Source organism: Meleagris gallopavo, chromosome 7, assembly GCF_000146605.3.
Source record: "Meleagris gallopavo isolate NT-WF06-2002-E0010 breed Aviagen turkey brand Nicholas breeding stock chromosome 7, Turkey_5.1, whole genome shotgun sequence".
In the NCBI taxonomy this organism is placed as follows: Eukaryota; Metazoa; Chordata; class Aves; order Galliformes; family Phasianidae; genus Meleagris; species Meleagris gallopavo.
This window is the reverse complement of record NC_015017.2, coordinates 31947589-31971954: the sequence shown is the minus strand read 5'-3', so window position 1 is coordinate 31971954 and position 24366 is coordinate 31947589. Positions and strand designations below refer to the sequence as shown.

Sequence of the window (24366 nt, the reverse complement as noted above, 5' to 3'; positions counted from 1 at the left end):
CTTAAGAAGATGAACGCACTTCTGCTGTGTGCTAACAACTCAAAAACTTCTCTTCTGGGGAACTCGGCATTTCTGACTACAACAGGATAGGAGGTGTCTGTGAACACCTCACAAGTCACGACTATGGTACAGTATATAAAGCCCCTGATTAAAACTGCAAGCAAAATCATTCAGATCTTGCAGTTCTGGTTGAGTACGTCAGCCCTTCTGCAGCACCCATGGAGCTCTGCACAATGGAGACTAATGACTACTGCTTCAACCCATGCAGTACTCAGGAAAAAAGCCTAGAAATTCATTCTGGCCTAAGCGTTGTCCTGTTACATACTGTCTGTTTTCCTCAGAGATATTGCAAGAGAGTAAACTAAGGTTAACGTGAAAGCCTGAGCACTCCATGTCCTTGCTTTGTGTTTTGCAGTCAGAGCAATTATGTTATATCAGTGTTGTTGGAGGGAGTTATGCTGTAAATTGATACAAGTGTCTACTGCAATGAAATCTTCCGCAACATGAATATGGATTTCAGCAGCATTTTCACTCACTAAATTACTTTGCAGATGGGCTAATAACCTGAGGTTAAAATAACCTCTGTTGAATAAACTATCTCCAGAAATAAACAGTCTAGTTTTTCTTGGTCAGAGAGGCCAATCGATAATAAAATTTAACGCTGGTTAGAAAGAGTGGAGCTGAGATCTGTTTCAATCACAATGTCCTTAATTTAAAACAAAAAATAAGTTACATTCTTATGAGCACTAAAAAAAAAAAAAAGTAATCTAAAGCATGGTAACAAACGGTCAAAGCAGGAGGAAAAGACTCATTTAGCTATGTGGGATGCAAACTTGCATTTTCAGCAAACAAGTACATTATTATGGATCTCTCCTATATGTATTTTAATGACTAGGTATAATATCAGATATAACTACCTTCTCTAGAAAGCTACAACTCTCAGACATCTCCATTGAAATCAATAGAAAAGGTCTTACATGTACAGTTGTACAAATCAACAAGAACTTTTCAGAAAGACTAGTTGTTTAAGTTTGAATATTATTAAAGATTTTGGTAAATATAATGTTGGTCACTTCTAAATGTTACCCTATCATCAGAAGAGGTATGAATAAAGTGTATTATCACTTCCCTCTGTTACCTTTATTGTGAGATTTTCCTCTTATAATGATGCTGTCTTGTTTTAAATTTTCACATAATATATTTAACAACAAGTCATTAATAAATTAATATCTTTATAATACAAAGCAATCTTTTTGTAACATCACAATTTTCCTGCTAACAATAAAAATGCTTTGTTATATTTAGTACTGCAGTGAATGAGCATTGCTTCTATTACTTTATTAAATTAATGGTTGAGTTCCTTTTTTTCTGAAATAAACTAAAAGAAGATTGGGAAACGAATGATTTTTAAAGAAGCTTTTTTATATAATTTTGATAGTGGAAAGGAAATCCTATCTGGTTAAATGGTTTAAAAAGGAAATAAACATTGCATTTGCTTGATCAGTTGAAATGACCTTGCTAGCTTAGCTTTGTTTTTGTAAAAGTGTGAAATTTCTGCTTAGAAAGTTGAGTTGAGAGATGAGTGTTCGTTTGTTTTTTGGTTTATTTTTTTTCAAGTTTTGTCTAATTTACTTATTTCCAACTGCATAGAAGTTAAATGCAATAGACAGAAAATGCATCTTCAACTCATTTAGAGTGTACAACCCTATTGCTCAGATCTAACATAGAACTGAATTCATTTACCATGTTGGCATTGAAAGACTGAACGTACAAAGCACAAGGTGCATCCAGAGCTGAGCTAAGCAGCCCGTGTTCATTTTGGCCCACACTCTACAAATTAGAGCCAAGTGGCTCACAATCACATTGAATCAGATCCTTCAGATGAGTACCAAAAACATTGCAAAAGCTTCCTTCCTTCTATGCATAACTCGGCCATAAATGTTTCTCATGAATGTGTCTTTATCTTAGAGATATCTTTATCTTTGCTTTTAGATGCTTTTGGAAAAGAAAAAAAAGAAACATTTCTTCGAAATGATCCCTTTGATATCTTCTAACTTGCACTGCATTGAGGAAGAACATATTCTGGAGTTTGTTAGTTTAATGCAATTTGAGAATAACATGAATTAGTTTCCCAAATATATCGATTCTATGACAGCAACACTCATCCAGAAATAAAAGACAGCTAGTAAATTATAAGATTTGTCTTAAAGGACGTATTTTAGACTCACAAAAAAACAACTAATTAAGGTAAACATGACTTTGGAAAAAAATATATTAATTTAAGCTATACTGTTCTCATGGCTTCAGAAAAAGTGTTATTTTTACTGATCTACCTGCACAAACAAGCAGATAGTGTCAGATTCTATCCTTTACTTATTTTTATTATTTCCCTTTTTTTAATTATTTTAAATAATTTTTGCTATAACCCTCACTTTTTGAAAAAAGGAAAGCATGAAAAGGCAATATTTAAAGCTGATTTCACAGCAGGAGATAACATTTAGATCAAGAACATATAGGCTAAAAAAAAGAAGTTAAAAAAAAAAAAGGGTTTATCACCTGCCACAGAAAAAAAAAAATAGCTTATTCTTTGTGACTCCTGCCAAAGACAGCACCTTTGTGGCCACCCATCATGCCAATAAGATATGACAGGTTTGATCAGGCCTTGAGAGCCTTTCACAATAGGGCTTTGTCAAACCTGTCCTTTTTCTGCTCACAGTGTCACACATTTACCAAAATCCCCTTTTGTTGCCCATGTTCAGGTCTGTAGGCTCGAACTCCACAGTAACTAGCACTGAAGGGATACACGCGATTATTGCTTGCGCAACGTAGCTGTCACATCTCCAAAGACTAAGATCAGTGGTCTTTCCTTGGGGCACAATAAAGAGGTACTGCAAATTTCACTTTGTAGTAACTACAGGCTACAGAAATTGCATTAGCTGCATTAGCTGGAGTCATAGAAATATTCAGGAAGGTTAGCAGGATATGGTAGATGTCACATTTATACTACGATAAAAAATCACTTTGCTAACTTACAGTGTTTTCTGCTTTGGTAACACCCTGTATTAAGGTGCCATTTATAAATAATTTATTATTATTTATTAATGTATAAGCCACTTTATAGGATGGTGGATAACTTAAATTCATGTATTAAAGATGCACATACATGGTTTTAATACAATTTACATCTCACAGTATCCTTTGCAACAGATTCTCATCGCATCATCTGTTAAGCATTTATTACTAATGCATTTTATAACATACTTTATAATACATTATTTGAGGAAGTAGCTGCATTTAGTGATCATTTTCATAAATAAGAATAAAGCATTTATAAATGACACCTTAATTTAAAGTGTTACCTTCACATTACTGGATAGTCACTCACAATTTGTCTCACTTCACAATTATTCTCAAAATGCACCTCTTAATAAAGGACGTGCTAAGTCCTATTTCTTCTCGTACTCTACATCTGATTAAAAGTTTATCAAGGCATTTTCCTTCAGCTGCTCTCAGGTCTTTGAAGGTTGCCAGTTCATTCTGAACTTGCCTAATATAAGTAGCAAAGTTTTTAACAATGAAGTAACAGTTGCAGAGAAGCTGAGTATATTCAGTAGCTGATTGCCTACCAGATTGGCCAGCGCTGGCTGTTTGGATTCTTTGTAGAATTCCATTTTCCGTGAAGTAAGAACAATCCAAGAGGTGGACCAGTTTTTCCTTAAAAATAAAATAATAAAAATTATTAGCAAGACACGCAAGCAGGATGTAAGAATTGTTCCATCTGTAGACGTGGTTTTTAAACATTTCATTTCAGAAAGAAAAAGTGATCTGAACTCAATCTGCCACTAGCCTTGATGAAATTGTACCATCATAATTACGATACAAGTGTGGCCTAACAGGAAAGCATGAAGGCTTTGTTTCCCTCGTTCCCATTTTAAAGCCCCTCTGCTTCTTTTAGCGCCAAGGTGCCTTAACCACAGGAAAGCAGACGGATTATTCACGTGTGCTTGAAGTTCACACATGCTAAGAGTGTTCCAATAGCTTATGCCCTTCTGATAACTACTACTTAAAATAGAATCAAGAAGGAAAAAATAATTTGGTCCAATTGCATGGGCTCAGTAAAGGGTCTGTTCTGAAAGGTTCAAAATACTTTCTCTTGGTTCAAAACAAAAAAATCCACAGGGGGGAAAAAAAAAAAAAGAAAGAAAGAAAAGAATGATATTTCAGAGAGATTTCAGTTTCTGTAAAACGCTGGGAGGTTATAGTACAGCTTAGTATGCTGGAGCCTGGGAGAAGAAACCAAAATACACATGGATAATGGAAACGGTATCTCTACACAGAAGAGCACAATAATCAACTCATAGAGAAATTATATTATATATATTACATATAATGTGATATTTCAAACCACCATATAATCATAAACAAATGCATCTTGTCTGACAGAAGTCTATTTTTAGGTGAAAGTCAAGTTTGTCTCTCTGGTTTTGGGGTCATAACATTTCTTATTTACAAAAATGCTCATAACTTGTCTATTTGGTTTATGTGAATACAAACTGCAAATCTTAATATTTTAGAACAGACTTGAACATGTATGTGGCAAGCAGGTTGTTTCACCAATATTCTGTAGAGTCTTAAAAGGAGGAAGTTGACTGTTATCATCAGGAGTATTAAAATATTTTTCGTCCTTATTATTTCTTCCCTAATCTCTTCCAGCTCCCAAAATTTAAGTATCCTTAACTAAATCAAACACATTCATTTTTTCATTCTAGCTATATTGGTCTTAGTGTTTTTTTTTTGTTTTGTTTTGTTTGTTTTTTTGTTTTTTTTTTTGGAATGTTCATTTTTAGATCCATCTCAAAGCTCAGTTGCATTCAATATGGCATCAAACTGAGCATCAAGCACAATAACAGGTTGTTTCTCTTTTAATTATCTCCCTATGTAATACAAAGGAGTATAACCAGTCTTACAGATGAAGCCCTCATTCCGCTGACATTAGCAGAACTTCTGCTCATTTCTGTGTGAGCAAGATTTCACCCAGCACAATAAAGTTCATCCCCAAAATATATCCTACAGGTGGAAACAACGTGGAAAACAAACAACACTCTCAATAAATTAGAAGAACAGATTTGAATAAAATAAGACTGCATTTTTTATGTTATGCTAATGGAGGAAAAAAAAAAATAGACTAAGAAAAATACCTGACTGGGAGGATATATTATTCCCCAGTGTTTGTAAGTCACTTTGAAATCTCCAGCTAAGTTTATTACAACTATGAAGTTGTATCCATAGCTAACGTGAACTATGTTCTGTTCACAGCTGAGGACTGTACATATTGGCATTAAGAACACTTCAACCTCAACTAATTAGTTTTTACAGTGTCCTTGTGAAACAAGTACTGTAGCTAACAATCACCATCAAAGCAAGGAGTACAAGTTGTCTAGTGGTAAGCACAGCTTCAGTTCTTAATTTCTTCTTTTTTTTTTCCCCCCTACTCATAAAAGGTCTTGCAAGTAAGCAGTCAAGCCTGCTGTGTACTGATTTAAACAGACTTTCCTATGGGTTGGATATACTGGCTAATTATGGATTACTAAGGGATTGAAATCCTTAGTACACAGCCTAGATTCAGCACAACTTACATCAAACGCTTGACATCAGGCTCAACCAATATCAAAGCTGTACACGTACTCAGAAATATACGGATACACACAGGATACCAACTAAAACAGACGAAAAAAATCTGCCCCAGCAGCACTTACATGCAGGACTAACATAAAGCAGACACAGTCAGGACACACGCCATTCTGCTCCAACAGCTGGAAGTAGCAGAGCTCACTCCAGCACCTCACACTGGGATTCCCACTGGCCCCAGTAGCAGGAGCTGACATACCAGTTTGCCAGTAGCTAGCAGCCTGAACACAAAATCTGTAGGATTCTTTCAGATGCAGAGAGCTACGGTCCCACCAGCTGCTGGTGCCAGGACCCCAGGAGCCGGCACCAGAACCTGCAGGCCTGTGCCCTTCTCCTTATTCCAGTAGCTGCGACCAGTTCACGTCCACACACACCCACAGGTCCCAGCAGGAGCTAGCATGTAGCCCTTCACACAGAAGGAAGTAGGAATGCATAAATAAAGAGTTAATAGGACAGACTGTGGTGATCAGTTTCAGGCCTCAGCCAGCCTGTACTGCCTGGCTTCCTTTTACAAAAGGACAGGCACTTTGTATCGTTTGCCCTCCTTCACTTCTCTCCCATGCACATCCCTATAAGTTCGCAGCTCTCTGCAGTTTCTACATCTTCCCAGGCTGGGGTCCCTCAGTTCACATCTTATCTTCTGCAAAATCCAGGCTGATCTTCACAGAGATGACACCTGTAGTTTGATAGCCCATCAAAGTTCCTATCTTGTCATTGTCTCAATTTTTGCTTTGTCAAGACTGTTTCTTAGCATTTTACTTACTGTTTTCCCTTTTCTTTCTATTTTCCCAACTGAGAGATCTCACTCCGATAATGTGCTTGAATCAACACCCCCACATGCTGTCTCCTTTGTTAGTAATTAGTGCAACTAAGCAAGATTTTTTCTGGCTGTTGTCTTTTATTTGGAAGTCCTCAACCAGATAAGCCTGCTGAAATAAATACGCCCTCATCAAATACTGTCACTGACCAGACTTGGTTCCCATCATTGCCTACCTTTTCCCATTGCCACATTGGAAAAGGTCTTCACCAGATACCCTCAATGGGAGCAAAATGCTCTTCTTCTACTTAACTTTACAAAGTATCTCTTAAAAAATGTTGGATAAGAGGTTTTACCTAAACTTCATTCTGAAATTTAAGGGGAGAATGCTTTAATTCCATGAGAGAAAAGAATATTTAGTGTTTTGGCAGGAGACTATAGGAAATCCCTTCCAACCTCTACAATTCTGTGATTCTGTGAAATGTATTAGTGATGAGAATGCATATGAAATCCACCATGGTATCGATATGATATTTTTTCCTCTATATTCAAATTCCCTAGTCCTTTTATATTACAGTCGTTTCATTTTAAAAGTTACATTTTAAAATCAAGACTCCACTGTTTTTGTGACCTAAAATTAAGAAATATATGGACAATCTGATAAATATCTTTTCTATTTCAAGCATTTATTACTCAGATTTTAAAAGAAATGAAATTCCTGCAGGTGCATTAGTCTTTTTACAGATGGGGATGCTGTATTTGTTCCCATATAAGCAGTGACCTAAAACTTTCAATTTCTTTAGAAAATTTCATTCACAATATTGTAGGTTTTTTTTTTTCCCCCAAATCACAATAATGTAGTTTTGGTTTTTTTCCACATCACACTAAGGTTATTCAATAAGTCACCTCTAGTCAATGAACAAGTTTAGGGAAGTGAAAGGAGGAATCTGATAAAGTGTACACAAAGTAGATAAATCATTAGTACCCATGCTCTTTGTCTGCATAAAGACCCATAACGTCAGTACACAGAGAAAATCCAGCTAGATTTAACAAGCACATTGCTTGAATTCACCTATATCCACGACATTAAACTTATAGTTTAAAACACAGACAGCTCCTGAAAGCGAACCACTCCTGCACTGAAGTGAGTCCTATTTGAGAGCTGCTGCAGCATTTGCATTCTGTCAAACGAACACCTGATGGCAGCACATTATAGCTTCAGTGCTGCTTTCAATTTCTAAGGTCTTTTTTTTTTTTTCTTTTTTGTCAAGATATGAGATCATTCAGGACTGTTTAAAACAGCAGCGGTCATGCTAGGTTGCCTCTTCCCTGTGCCAGTGGCAAACTGATGTGCAATGCCAAGCCGTGGGGATGTACTGTGCTAAGGGTTCCTATAGGCATCAGTTCTTACTGGGAAGTTAACGCTCCTTTCTGGTCTGGCCTTATTGGCAGATCGTGCCACCCTACACGCACCCTGCAGAAGCTTTGGCCCAGGTGTGGTGTGAAGTATTACTGGCTTTGGTGCCTTTTCCCAAAGTGCAAGTGCCACCAGTCTCTGATGTGTTACCATCTGCAGGGTACCCATTAGTAGAAGGTTTGGCCATGGGTAGACAGCATTCTAGTTTGAAGTAAAAAGGCGGATGGACATGGTGACATCCAGACTTAAATAAAATCTCAAGATCTTTACAGATTATCACTGTGTGTACATTAACTTATTTCTCCAGGCAGAAAATATAGTACTTCATATTAATCTCTAATGATCATTGGTAATGTATAAGACACTGATCACATACCACTACCACTTCTATGTGGCTATACTTCTATGAATAGCTAATATTCATATTATTTTTAGCAGAAGTAACGTTAAGCAAATAAATGCTGACTGCTGTTGATAGTCTTGCCTAGGCATCCTCACATCCTACATCCCATCCTTGACTCCTGAAGCACACACAGAGCACCTAAAGTTTTCCTACTTGAAGAAATATTAGTTTGTGTGGTGTCTTAAAGTTGTCTTTAATATGCATATGGCATATAACACATGCTCATCACATGTAATCAGCCTGCTAAATGTTGTTGCTTGCACTCTGAGACTGTAACACTCCAAAAGCTGATCACATACTGGGTTAATGCTGAAATAAAGTCATTTTGGCTGTAAGCCACAATAATAGCTATTATATACTTAAAATTCAGAGTGGATATGTGTTTACAACTGATAAGTTCTGTAACATTTACATATAATACCTTAATTTCTTGCCACCGTCTGCTATTTTAGCTTTTAGAAGATATCCTTCTTTCTCCACCACCTACAAGAAAGGAAAAGAAAAATAGATCAAAACCATATCATTTACTCAGGTTAATGTATCCATTTAGTTAGTACACACATAAAAGTCCACATCTAACTGATCTAGCAGGGGTACATTTTATCATTAATTCTCACTTTAGCCACTTATTTTTCTGTTACAGTCAGTTCTTTCAAAAATACACAAACAACTTGAAAAGTCAATTAGCACACAGAATTAATCTGGAAGAAAATTTTATTGGTTGAGTTAGCAGAAACTTATATTAATGCATGTGAAGTTTCTGGTTATAAGTTAAAAAAAATTAAAATATATTGTAAGTAAATTATGTCATTTAATATATTGAGTTGTAGAAATTTATGTTTCCTTAATAGCTATCATGAAGCTATTATTATGAAACTATTCTGTAAATAATTCTTGATTCTTACAGTCTAAGGAGATTTCTGTTTAGGGCCAACCAATGTCATAGCAATGCCAAATATGGGTACAACAGGAAAAATCCCATTGCCTCCATATGTGCCACATTTTGCTTTGAGTTAGTACAAAAACAGAGCTCACTGAAGATGCTGGAAGACATTGTGTTTTTAAGCGGTGCTGCCTTCTGGATGAACTATAGCATTGAGGATCTCACCCTCACAGCCTTTAAAAGGTCACACTTCACTGGAATGTGGGTGACTGTGTGCAGGGAAAACTGTCTTCAAGTTCCCAGCTGAACTAAACGATCTCATGCTACAGCAGAAAACCAAATTGAGGGGTTGGTCAATTTTCAACATAAAATCTGAAACTGGAATTATAAACAGAGGAAATCACACTGTGCATTTTCCAAAACACATCCAAAGAAGGCACATACAAAACAATATGTGATACTAGCAATCTGATATCACCTGTGTAAATCCCCTGCTTTGCTATTGTAGTTTGTAACATGATGAAAAGCATAATGGTGACAGCAGAGCAGCAAGATCCCAGTCTACAACAAACAAGGATTCACCCAAATGCAACAACAGTAGGTAGAGAAATAAAGGAAAAAAGCTGCTTACCTTCAGAAGGCTTAAGGTACACAAAGATCTCCAACAAGATCCCCCTACCCTCACTGCCAACCCTTACATGAGGTCTGGGGTAGATCCTTGCTCCACCCCTTCCAATCACTCTAGTATATTGCTTGCACCTGAGCTCCACTGGGTTGGCCCCGCCTTCCCACCAGGTGTTCAATCACTGGTTCAAACTGTGACTCAGAATTTCTACTACACAGTTTCTGAAATTTGACTCCTTTTTTTTTGTTGTGTGTGTGTCTGAACAGGCTACAAAATGTTGGATAGACGTGAGGTTGCAGCACTAGATTGCACAGGATCTTTGTTACATTTGAGTTTTGGGATACTAGAAGTGAATCCTACGCTTGTTCTTCAGTTTTATTTCTCCCTTTCAATTTGTTGTCCTCCATAGCTCTACACACACTCTAAAACAGCAAAAATAAGAAGCACTTGGTCATCCTTTCTGTACAATCAGCTGAAACAATCCTTATGAAGCCGTGTATATAGGCTTTGGGATGTTTCAGACGACTATGTAAGTTTGTGTTAAGAAAAAATAAAAGAAAAAAGAAAATTATTCAACTAAACCCACTGAACTGCTATCTGATTAGTTTAGGATGCCCTGACTATGTCAGTAATGGAAAAAGAGAACACAGGGACACCTCAGCATTTCCAGAAGTAAAACTGATTCAGAGTGAGCCTGCTTTCACTTTCAAACACTGCTGAGTCAGCGCCTATCTGGAGTATTAGTAACTCCTTGTGGTCCTATAGGAAATTTCATCAAGAGATGATTTTGTACCAATTTCAATAGATTTTTTTCCATCTGCAAAGCTGGTAAGTGGCAATAAAATATGCTTTGACCTGCAACATGAGAGTTTTTAAATAAAGCATACCTTTTATTTTAATTACTCAAAATATCAATCATGCTATTAACATACATTTGATTATCACCATAGATTTTGTCTGTTGCTTGTAATATAGAATATAATGAAATATATACTATGTACATATCTGTTAGTACCAATGAAAAGGTCTGTGGACAATGATCTAGGTGATATTCTCAAATGTGTACATGGGTATTAGTGTGTGAATTTTCTCTAATTTGTACTTATCTCATGCAAATTCCTGTCATGCATATCATTGCCATAGAAAATCCAGAGAGAAAGTTATGAGGATTATTGTGCAGAGTCATGTCACTATTTATCTAGTGATGGATGGGTGAATTATTAGAACTAAAATAAGACTTAATCCCAAGGTCCATATTACTTTTTTTTTTTACTTTTTTTATTTTTTAAATACACTTATTTTACATCTTTGGAAAAAATGTCTTCCCCTCCTAACTGTTCATTTTTGCAGCATAAATCTTCTGGTTGCTTGGCCAGGGCCAGAGATCCAGAGATGCCAAATAACATATGAGAAAGGTTATTCTTTTAATATTTCTATCCATCTGGAAACAGAAATAGGGAGGAGCATTGGCTAACCACTCAAGCTGTTGATTGCTTCTCTGAATCAGACCCAAAATTTCATCCTTTCAAAGTTTACCAATACTCTTTCCAGACAGTTATTTTAACCAATCCAAAACTAAAGGCAAATGTGATTTTCAACACTGGATTCGAATCACCTCTGTTCCTACATTTTGGAAAGTTAAAAATTGGATATGTTTCCAGATGAAAATATTGGTGCTCAATCATATTTTCCATGTAGCAGTCTTGAGCTAGAATATCAAATCCACTAGCAAATGTGGGGCAGATAAGATATACCAATTTAAGTCCTGTAGTTCAGATCCATCCTTTGTCAAAAATCAAACAGCTCAAAACTAAACAGTTCAGAAATACAAGCTATACATGAGACACCTATGTGTAAAAGAAGTCATATATATATTGGTTTAACTAAATTAGTACAGGTGCTGTCTGTAAGAAAATAAGCACAGTCTTCATTATTCAATAATGTGTAAAGTGTTCTTTGTAATTAGCATACAGTGTATTTACAGAATTACAAAACGACTTTATAACCAAGACAAATAAATGATTTCAAGGATGACCCCAATATTTATATAATCCCTGTTCAGGGAGCTGTATTTTCCTTGTCTAACATCTGTTAATATCCCTTTTTCCATGTACAGATTTAGAAGGAAATACTTCCATGATGGCTCAGGATTCTATTGTAAATGGATGACATTAGATTAAAAAGAATACCAAATATATCTTAATGATATGCTCTGTTTTTTTCCTGTCTTAATAAATATCATCATTTCTTGTCAAGATGTTGCCCCTTCTGCACCTTTTTGACATATGGAAGGTTGAGAATGTAACCCAAAATGCCCTGAAAGAATTAACATAGAAAAACATTGGCTACTTCTGTTCTTTGTTGTTCCTGCTGTTGTTTCCTTTTAATTTGTTATTTAGGGAAAAAAAACAATGAAAATTTGTACGTATAAATATTTGAGTTTCTATCTAATGAACAAACATTAGGAATAGTGTAAGAAACAGTAGTTACCTCTAGGTCACATACAGGTTCCATAATTTTCTTATTTATACGAATGACAAGTTTCTGAACCTACCTAGTACTTAAAAGTCCATATACAAAAAAGTACCATGTTTAATTAATCTGTATTTGAATATTCATTATATTTTCAGTCTAAAAAATAATAATAATAATAATTCTCTACTGTTTTCATTCCCCCTAGATTATTCTAGTTTCATGAAAATTGTGGTAAATGTAGTGCTCCCTTTTATTTAGAAAAACTAATATTAGAATGAAAAACAACTTTGTGTGGACAAAGACATGGTTACATTCCTTTATCTAGAATATTACCACTGATGAAATAGCCTAGTAGGACAGAGTTAACAGCAAAGTCAAGCCATACAAATTGCTTTGTATCTTTGAATATTATTCTTTTTATTGATTAATCAAAGTCCTTCAAATCCCTTAACATCTTGAGGCATCCAAAACCTCGTGTATTTATTCTTTAGTAAAACGTGCAATATTTACATTGTAAGCTTTTAAAGAGCAAGAATGATTTATCAGTTCTGTAAAGCAATCTCTCACCGTGTGGTCTGGTGTACTAATGATGTCTGCAAGTGTTAAGTTATGTTGGGAATGATTTCTTCTGTGACGATTTATCTAAAAATGGAAAAAAAAAAAAGTAAGAATTTAATTCCAAAGAAAATTCAAATACATAAAGATGAAGATGGACCAACAAATACAGCTACCAGGCATGTGCATCCAGGTATTGGACGAAGTTTTGGAAACCTGGCTTCTTTTAGTACAGCTTTTCTGTGAAAACTGATTTCACCTCAGTATTTGGTAACCTTCCTGGATATTAGAAAGGCACAGCTACTAAATCCTAAAGATCTTTATCGTGAATGTGCTTTTTTGTGATGTGACATTGGAAAAGTAAGCTAAAACTTGATTTAATTGATAAAAATTGTTTCAAACTGAGACTCTTCCATCAAGTATCTTCTGGTTAGGTGATCTTATGCCCAATTTACAGGAAAGGGAAAGGTGCTAATTGGAACCTCGAGACTACAAAGGAAGTCTCTGAAGAAATTAAAACATATTTGGGAATGCATATGGAATATGTCTTACGTTTTAACTGCTCTAAAGGCTATTTCTAACTCTCCATGTCTAGAAGGCTGCAGCAATATTGTACTCTCATTCTACAATTGCTCCCGAGGGTTGAGTCCTTGTTTCCTCCAGTTCCCTCTTTTCCAGAAGATAACTGTGATTTAACTCTGCAAAATCAGATTACACTATACCAGACATTGTTAAGACTAAATAAAAATTGGATCACAAATCAAGGGTTTCTGTTGAAAAGAACAGGAGGAATTTTACAAATCTATGACAAAGAATAAGTCACCAAAAGATATGTGTACATTTTTTCAAACCTTTTACTGCTTAAATTTGGTATTACTCAAAAATAATATAGTTTGGATCCTGTAAAATCCAGTGACTTTCTCATCTTTTAACAGAAATCAAAAAACGAATGACAAAATAATTTCAACTAGTTTCCACTGTATTCATCATAATGCATTCTCTTTTTCTCTACTGAAGCGGAGTTAGCTGAAAGTCATAATATATTCTGTTTATATTTAAGTGTCTGAATATAGAAAATGTTCTTAATTAATCCAGAGGGCCACGCTCAAAAAGCAGTTAAACATATTATGATCCCATATTTTTTCTCCACATATTGCTTTCATGTTTATTTGTAAGCGCTAACATATTTAAGCCTTGAAATCTATATCCTAGATATTGCTCTACTCTCCTAGTCAGAGCTAATGAGCTTAATGAATTACCAGTTCTAAATTTAATACAAACATTTCAAAGAAAGAGATAAAACATTCTTCACAATTCAAAAGTTTCTCTGACCTATTTATGAAGAATATCACTTAACAATTTCATTAAGGGTGAGTAACAGCTGGTGACATGGCTGTGTCCTAAAGTGTTTTTCTCTCTTAATATTCTGCATCTTAAGCAATCGAGCTTTCATAAGAAATACTTTAGTTAGTGGCAGTCCCTCCTTTGGGGAGAAAAAAAATGTCAGACCACATTTTCTGTATTTTGCAATCTTGTTTTCAGGAGTGTCATGTTCCTGTTTTATTAGCATGTAGGGTAAACAAGAATGATTTGCTGATGCTATTGAGAGAACTTCTAAGATTACAGTCTTCCCATTTAGATTTTGGGTGGAACTTAATATTAATGCAAGCAGAGACATGTCTATAAATTCAAAATAAATTAATTCAATTTATCTTTTTCTTTATCCTTACTACCCAGCATCTCAAAGTCCTATAGTGCACAAGACATATAACTAAAGTATTCAGGTCTAGATCATAGAAAGCATTTTTTACCCAGATCCCCACTCTAATTATTCTTTAACATACAGCATAGCATACTGCCCCATGATGCTTTCCAAAATATATGCTTCACTCATCCAAATTAAGTAACAAGACACACTACTACTCCACAGCACTTATTTTAACATTCACTTGTTATCTCCAGGAATCACATGTGTCTGTTGGGAGCCCTGTGTGCAACTTTGTGAAGTGCACAGCACCGATCAGAGCTTTTGGTCTGGTCTTAGACTCAGTGATCAGAGCATTACAATAAAAGAAATGCTCACATTTGGTACATGCTAGAAATAATACCGGAGGCATCAAATCCATCCTCAATCAAATGATGGAAAGAGATTGTAAAATGTACTTTAAGTAGTGCTAGAAAGTTATTCAAGGTAGCAAAATTTAAAAGAAATAAAAAATTTCAAGGAAATATAAAAAGATTGAATAAAAGATTTAATTCTGGGTGCAGATGGCATTATGTATCAACCTCTTCGCTATCTGCAAAGCAGAAATGATAGGGAAAACTGCATATGTGCAGTGAGAAAGAATAGACTTGATCATCTAAGTGATACTTTTGCAATTTTGCTTGAATTGTAAATGTTTCTCTTACAGGACAAAAATGAAACTGCATTGTTGCCCAGCAGTGAGCAATGCAATCTCACGCAACCAAGTCCTGGATCTCCCAAATGAAGTAATCAAAATCTACCTAAAATATTTGGCTAAAAAGTGGAATTAATGGAAATGTGAATTTTCTACCAGCATTTTAGTTTAGGAATGGACCTTCTGAAAAACTGAATCAAAGCATCTTGAGTCAAAACTCAACAATAACATTCTTTAATAAGTTAGATTTCATTAAATTCCAGAAGGACTTCTATCAATTCACTCAATTACATATCACAAACCCTACCAAATGAGTTAACTGCATCACTTCCTTTATGATAATATTCAATCCACTGTTCAAACACTCTCAGTAAAAGCATCTGATTGACAATTAGGTCAGTACACTCAAATTTCTTCAAAATTCATCAGTTTTCCCTTTAGCAAAACCAAAAGTCTAAATGAGAAGTAACAATTCTCAATTATATGTTTTTGAGTTACCCAAATACTCTAAGGAAAGCACTGGCTTGATTTCAGTCTTTCCTGCAGTTTTTTAATAGATAGACTATAAATTAGATGTTTTCAGATATTTTTCTCTCTATAGCTCCATTCAATTACCCTAAGAAACTGAAGCAAAATCTAAATAACGTCTGTCACAAGTCCTCTACCTCACCTCCCAGGATATGATGAAAGGCAGAGATACACAGCAGAAGTTCGTGAGATCCCTTTTTGGGAAAGTCAGCTTATCAGCAGTTTTCTGATTTGATGAACATTCTTCAGTCAGCAACAATGTCACCTGCAGCATTAAAAATCCGCTCTGCGAGCGTTTGCAAGTCTGTGGGCAAGTCTGATTTTGTTAAATTCAGCCTCAGCAGCCCTCCCTTCCCCTTAGCTAAAGGGTATCCATCTCTTACCAGAGTTATTCCAGCATCTAAACATTAATCCATCATTATGCTTTCTAGAATGGCAAAGCCTCCATTACATATGCCTGGTATCCCGGTGTGAAGGGACAACCATCTGACAACTGCTACTTTAACATTAATGGAATAACATACCATAACCTGATGTCTAATTCCATTTCTTTTCATGTACCTATTTGTTCTTTAATTTCTCCCTCTTTCTGTGGGAATTCATCACCACTATCTCATTGCAGGTCTCTTCATATAGTGTGGTGTTGGCTTAAAAAAAATCTTGAAGGACTGATTTGGATTTTTTTTTTTTTTTCCTTATTATAACCATATTTCTGACCTAATTCATCCAGGTCAGTGAGAAGCAGCATATTTATGTCTGATTTCACCCAAACATAATAAAATTGACCGGCATCTCTCAAAAGGTCCAGACAGAATGCTTTAATGCAATCTACAGACGGTGAATTATTTCCTGAAACATCAACCTGAATTCACTCTTATCCTTAAGTAATTAAGAAAATTCTAAGGCCTTTATAGGTGGTTTCCAACATTATTGAATAAATTAACAACCATAGATTATTTACACACAAATCCTCCTGTCAGCAGACTGAGAAAACCATAGCTTGCTCAAACAAAATACAACTAGTGCAGAAGAGCTCTGCTTCGGATAAAAAACCCTATGGTGACATCAACCTGCTATTTTCTCCACCAGCCATTGTACTGCTCCACCAAGGAGAACGTTCTCATGGAGGTTTTTCTTAGCATTCTACTCAAAAATTACCTCTTTGTTTACACTTTGACCTTTCTTCTTAGGAGTCTAACTATTGTTTATTTTCATTCTACCCACACTGCAGTCAACTAACATGGAGACTCCTTCATAAATACCCAAAAAGAGAGAAACCCCTGCTGTTGAGAACTTGCTCCTGCATGTTGCTCAGCTCTGGACTTGATCCAGCAAAGCACTCTGCAATCCACTTAAGTGGTTTTCTGGATGAAGGCCAGAACACTCAATTCTTTATGGGATCGAACTTACTGGTGGCAGCATTAAAGTTTGCAATAAAAGTACAAACTAGTCACATAAACTTTTGTGAAAACCATTCCCTCAACAGAGAAGGAGGGGTGATACCTGATTTAGTGATGTCTGTGGTCATTTCATTCCCTGTCACTCCGATATGGCAGTGACAGCTCATAATTGCTTAGATAGAGGAACTTAACAAAAACCTATTGTAGTATTTCTTAAAAGACATCTCTTGAAAGACACCTTGGCTATGGGCAAAGGAAAGGAAAATCCTGTAACATTTCATTCACTGCAGGGCTTCAAGCAATTTGTTTTGAAGAACCACTCTCAACCATTATAGCAAGTCTACCATTTATCTACAGAAATTATTCGTAAACAGCTCTGGTACGATAAGGTTTCTCTTCTGCTGTGAAAGGCAGTAAGAAAATCCCATGGGACTTCCTACTTGGAAACGCTCCATTGTCATCTCAGTAGGCAAGGGTTTTCTATCCATCCTCAAGAAGTAAGAGCAATCCCCTTCACACCTGACCTCTGATACAGATGTTCTCAGTGCATTGGAGCCTGTTCAGCCTTGGGGAAATCTTCCCATGTTCCTGCTGCTCCTTGCCCATGGCTGTATTCCTCCTGGCTTGCTTTGGAGCCCTCCTACCACTGTCTTCCAAAGGCTGACATTATAGTGATAATAGGAGATTTTCTCCTTGCTTGTCCAAAGAGATTTGTTCAGAGGAAAAAAGTAACAGTGACTATAAAGCAATATAACTCAATGCTAGCACACAATTTTTTGTTTGTTTGTTTGTTTTTTCTGAAGCTTTCAGGGAGAGATGTGCAATTTCAGACCTGTCCCCACCAGCCCTCCTTCACTCTTTGCTCTCCCTCCCCAGCCCCAGGCCTCCGAAAATTCAATACAATACATGTGACTGGAACTTGCATGGATAGAGCCTTTGTGCACCAGCTACAGAATAGATAATCTCTCTATGCATCGTTTAATAAGAAAACCACAGCCCTTATAGGCTTGAGTTTGCTACATACAATATGCTCTTAGTAGAATCTGCAGAATGAAACCAGTGGGGGAAAAAAAACACAGGATTGTGTTGCATTCCCTCTGCATGGCTCCCTTTGAGCACACTGCCCTCTATATTCAGTTCAGATCTCCAGAGTCCATGAAAATAATGATAATGGCTTTGCTTCCCTTGACCTCTTGCTCTCTTATAAATCAGAACCCTACAGACCTTTCCCACAGTGAGAAGGCCCTCCTTCGTATTGTAGCCTGTGATGGTTGGTATTTTATATTAAGGCAATTTAATCACTTGGGCGTGCTCTCTGGCTTCCAAAGTTGCTGTAGATAAGTGTCATGGTGCTTTTCCCATGGAAACACCTCAGTTTATTCAGATGCTTCATTCATGACATAAGAGAAAATTCATTATTCAGTTCGCAGTTTTAATGTCAGGTGGTGTTGGGATGAACTGTGTGGTCAGAGAATAAATAATCATGATTTTGATTACAAAACTATGTCACCTTCTTTCCCAAAATTTTTTGGAAGATAATCCAAATTTGGGTTATCCAATTTGGGTTAATATTTAAACCCTAAGGATAAGCTTACATGAGGCAGTAGGTAATTTTCTCCATTATGTCTTGGTGAATCCCAGGAGCAGATTTTCCCTAAGTGGGAGCCCTTTTGTTCCTCTTTAGCTACTCAAATGAACTTTGAATTTTGTCCAATTGATCTGTGCTTTAAGGGAGTCCCAGCTGATGTCGCTGGCTTCATTTATAGCTTTTTCAGGAGTAGGAGATCTGCCAAAATCGTATCTGGAAGAGGATACAGCCACAAAAGGTTCTTACCATCCGTATAAGTCAAAGAAATTCTAAGGCTGCTCTAAACTTGACTGTGGATTGCTCAGATTCATGTACCTAGGGATCAAAGCATTGCAAAGGGACCAACAGCTGCAGAGCATCTAATCCTAAGATTTTCCAACTGGAAATCAGACTGGAACCTGGTATCAAATTTTCAATACATTCTAATTGTATTAAATGCAATATTTACTGATTCAAGAAAAGAACAGTTAAAGCAAAGCTTTTTTACACAACCCTTTTCTATGTTACAGCCTGCAGTATGTAACAAATACAGGACCATTCACATTGTGACACCATTCATCTAGTTATACACTAAAACGTATACTATAAAATATGTTGATAAGTTTCCTATAGATAGTATAGTTCTTTCTTTTGGTTTACCATATTATCAGAATATATTAACCTTTACTACTGCACATGCTTTGATAAAATTACGGATGAGCAGTGTGCACCAATGATAGAAGAAATAAGGAGTAAAAACAGCAGGAACAGAAATGCAAATTGACATCAGTATTTCAGTTTCTTTGCCTTTGACATTCACATCTTCAAAAATATGTTCTTTGAGGATGTCTATAAAAGGTAAATATCAGCATTAATACAGTCAGAGAAAAACGGTAGATAATCTTTTCACAACCCCTCTAGATCCTAGGGAAATAAAGACAGCAAATGTGGAAACTCAGCTAAAACAGCAACTGTATCAATTGCTCAGGCTTGAAACTGCACCCCAGAATAGTATTCCCAGGACAGAGGGGCAAGAAAAAAAAAATATCATTAAAACTTACTGATTTAACTGTGCAAAAACATCCGGAAGAATTGCCTTTAGAAAATCACACTCGGCATGTACACTACAATCAAAATGCACTAAAAAGCTCAGCCTCTCCTGAAAGGACTGCCTTAATAGAAAAAGCATAATTAGCATTGATGTCACATTCCTGTAAGTCATTAGCTACTATATTCCCTATAAATGCCATTGTATAAAATATTGTTAATATTCCTAAACAAATGCACAGATCTTTCTACTAGACTCTAGTGCACATCTTTATTTTGTTTGCCTAAATATTTCTCTCGGATTAAAACAAGTCAAAAACTCACCTTATGCTACTGCAGAAGCAATTTTTATTTTTGAAGGTTAATCCAACTCAGCAGGATTTAGGGATGGCACTTTTGCTTGGTCGTAGGCATGTTGGCTCAGGCCAGACAGCTGTTTGGACATTCTCCACTGGGAATCTTGCCCTCAACACCCACAGTTGATGCACATACATGGTCTACTGGCTGCCTACTTCCATGCCCATCTGTTCAAATGGCATGGTGCCCACTCACAAGTTCGCTGGATCCTTGCCCTTAGTGTGTAGATGCCAGGCAATGATGGGCTTAGATGGGCAGCCTGCAAAATACTGAAAGTGATCATTTTTTTCCTGTAGGAAGTCCTTCCTCTGTGATAGTACTGAAGCATGGACACCACATGCTACCCTACACTTAATAACACCTGTGGACGTATATGTGCCAGAAACACAAAGGCGGGGGGAGGGGAGGGGAAAGAAATGATACAAGGAAATTGCATGGATTCCTGTGTAAGAATCGCTCTATGTTGCAAATGGCAATGAAGGGATATCCAGGCAGTTGACACTGCATCCCTTGGCTGCCTACTTCCAGTACACACTGTCACTGAAATCTGCCTTAGGTACTGCATGCCCCCCAGTAACAGTAGTGTATAAAAAAAATCTGAGGTAGATCACAATGAAAGCACTGAGAACCAAATCCAGACCTAAGATTTCTTACCATCAATGCACATTTCACCTTTACTTAATAAAATATTCCCTGGAAAACAACAGCGCCAGTAAAGGTGCATAGGAAAAAAAAATAAAATAAAATAAAAAAAGGCTTTCTAATAAATAACAATTTTAATTCATATTATTGCCCTGACAAATAATAACACAGGAAATCTTACTTACAAGGAACTCTTATTTTTTAAAATAAAAGTTAGTAGAGTTGAAAAGTTTCCTTCTTTGTGGGTTTTTAGTGTCCAATAGCCAACCTTCCTGAAGATATTTTAGAATAAAGTAATAATATTAAATTCAGAATATTTTATTCCCAAAGATATTTTAAGAGAAAAATTAAAACTTAATTTTATTACTTTAATTAGTAAACTGCTTTAAAAATAATAATGTTGTTAATTATAATAAAAGAATATGCTTTATTATCATTCCAACTGAAGATATTTCAACAAGCTTTAAGTACTTATAAAACCCATATAATTTTCACAGATCATTCAAAACGTTTTTTGTCCTTTATACATGATAAGAGGGTCATCAGAGTTTCTGGTCTTTGATTAGATGACTGAAATTTTTAAAAGAAAGAAAAAAAAAACACCAGGATTCCAACAGCAAACATCCAACAGAGTCTTCCAGGACTCCCAGTTTCTTCCAACGCTCTGGCAAGTGAAATATCACTTACTAACACTCGTGGAAAATTAATAAAATGAGTTGCAAATCTCAATGAAACACAAAATTATTCTAACAAGGCTTCCCCTACCCCCTTGCTCTCCCTTCCCCTTGCAGAGTGCACCCCAACACTGCTTTAATGATTTAAAACGCTTGCTAGAAGGCTGAAAAGAGATATAAAAGCAGCGGCATGGCTGGATCCACAGCCTGGCTTGGGGCTCTCATCTATTCAGCAGTGGAAGCCTGTGCTGGAAGGCACATTTAGACTGTGTCTAACTTAGAGTTTATTCTGGGGTGACTGGATTTGAGAGTGCTCTCCCTACCCTAGAGAATTGTTTGCTGTGCAGAGACATCCGTCTTGTCTGTGAGTATGCTCCGCCGAATCAGTCATGTGAGTCTCCTTGATCTGTTTTGGTCTGGACCTATTTTCAAATCGTTGTATCTAAGTTTCACAGGAGCAGTGCCGAAAAAGTCCTGGCTCCCAAATAAAATTAGATTTATATGGAATGCAAGCCAAAGAAGTCACTATGAACATCCAGTGGCAAAATCAAGGAACCAGAACAAAAAAAAGAAGCATTTTTTGCAAAGTATATTTTTAATGAGATTGGAAGGAACATATTCGAACACAAGTCACAAGTGAAAACCTCATAATTAAATGTTAATAAAAACTATTCGGAGATCAAAATGAGAGGCTGTAGCACAGAATCACTTGGATACCTGTCAGCTTGCTAATATCTAGATGGCCATCTCACTTGCCACCTGCTCCCCTTTCCCTTTGCACTAATAACTTGAATAAGCTTGTGAATGCTTTTCCCTCCTCTGCTGGCTCACATTAGTCTCTCATATAATCAAAAACTGTAATCTCTCTCCAAAGAAGTCAGTATTGCTTATTAACGTTGTTCAGAGGACTAACGTATGCCGCAGAACAAAGAATGATGTAAAGTTTTCAAGCAGATTTTCCCAGGTGCCATTATAATCACTAAGATGAAAGAAATAGAGTAATCAAAATAATAATTGATCTGCTTCAAGTAGCTTTTCAAGTAAAAAGGTAATTTTGCAAAGGTCAATTAGCAGGATGACTCCTTCGTATTCTATGTGATATCATGATATGTTAGAAAAATAATGTAAATATTTAAAGTCTTAAATTTTATTATCTTTGCCTTTGAGATTTCTCAGCTTAATCACAACTTTGCTGCAAAGTAGGTAGAACAGCAGTGATTACTAATGTTTACTCAGCTCTGGGATTCTCTACGTGCAATTTACCTTTCTTAATATTTTAACACCTACCAAAAAGTGCTGACAGAGTAAAATACATTAATACTCAGGTGGTTGTTGCTGTGTTGTTGTGTTTTTTTTTTAGTATTGTTAAATAACAAAATTATCTCCTCTCATTTGCATTGGTCTCCAGGGCTCTTTTTTTGATTCTTTGTTACGCAGATTATTTATATATATAACCACAACAACAAAAACAACCAACCATATGTGTTTTGGCAAAATTTGTTGCTAAACACTGTTGTCCACATTGTCTAAATACTATTTTATATTGTTCCCTTTGTAAGCCAAGAAACATTTTAAGTAATACAATGCTCTTTTATGCTCATTCCACAATTTGGTCCATATTATGAAGGCAATGTGCAAGAGGGAAGTGTGTAGTTCTGATCTAAGTACACTGAATCTCTTGGTTTTATTCTTGTGGCATTGATCTGACAGCAAATCATATAACACTTATACAGAAGATAAAGAAAATGGAATTATCCAGTTTGAAATATCTAGATAGAATGGAGATGGCCTTTGATTTGAGTTTCTTTGTTTTGATAGAGAACTCATCTACCTTGTGTAAAATAAAATACCGTCAACAGAACCAAACAAGAATCACCCACTACCATCCAACACATGGGCAATGTGCAAGCTGTGATCTGGATGTGCTGCCAGAGAAGTCATCAGCCTTATTGCAAAAGATAAAGAAAAAAGTACCTCAAGAAAGGCATTAGACAAGTGTTATTAGAACCATCTTGATGTGTGAAAACAGAAAGTCGACTGCCTATTTCAGTTTGAATAAACTGATGAATTTACCAAATCATTCTGTGCTGCCTTATTCTGCTACATTAAAGAACCCATTGGTGCCCAGTGTTGCTGCTGCACATAGGTAAGCAGGAAATCATTGCCTTTTAATTTCTTTTGGGTAAATCAAATTGGCTGTAGGTTCTTCATCAACAAGACATTTGTCACAACTCCTATGTTTATCACAGTCAGAATGCAACTCTGTTTCACACTGAATCACCTAGAAAAGCTATGTTTTGCAGTAAAACCTCATAGTACTGTTCCTTGTTCCAGAAAAATGTCCTGTTTTCCCATATACACTTATGTTTGGATAAATTAAATACACTTTCAGCCATTAAGTAATCCAGATGACTCTCCACAAGTGTCTTTACCCAGCCTTATTTACCAGACCATCAATCTTTGCTTTGTAAAAAAAATGTTATTAGAACCGTTCTATTTACTTCCATACCATACATAAAAAGAGTGATTAGTGTCAAGCTTAGTACTGCTCCCTGGAGATCAACTCTAAAAATCCACCCAGTTGATGATGATTCTCCAGGGACTACTTCCTGAAACGTGTAAATTAATCAGTTCTTAATCCATTTAACGTGTGCTTCACTGATACAGCACATTGCTAATATTTAATCAGAATGTCACGTACTATTAAGTCGAGTCACTTACAAACTTTCACTGTACTTCATAAAGATGCTTGTTTTTCAGTGAAACTTTTATCAGAAAATAATGTCACTTTATTTGATTTTGTTAGAAAGTGGTTTTATCATTCAAGTACAGTGATTGACTTCATTTCTTTCTATTTAAACCCTATAACAACTTTTCCATTAGTTAATCCAATAGTTTCTAAGATTAACCTACATTTTTTTTTAATCATGCCATTTTTTCTTTTTCTTT

The 24366-nt window shown here is 36.0% G+C and overlaps 1 protein-coding gene across 1 annotated transcript in view; it reads right to left on the bottom strand.

Moving 5' to 3' along the window:
* Nucleotides 1-24366, bottom strand: part of ARHGAP15 (Rho GTPase activating protein 15) — a 98539-nt gene that overhangs the window by 2259 nt on the left and 71914 nt on the right. The window contains exons 3-5 of the mRNA XM_031554316.1: nt 12816-12890; nt 8687-8748; nt 3627-3714 (exon numbers count right to left, since the gene is read on the bottom strand). Of these exons, the coding sequence (XP_031410176.1) occupies nt 3627-3714; nt 8687-8748; nt 12816-12890 (225 nt within the window). The remainder of the gene's footprint in view (nt 1-3626; nt 3715-8686; nt 8749-12815; nt 12891-24366) is intronic.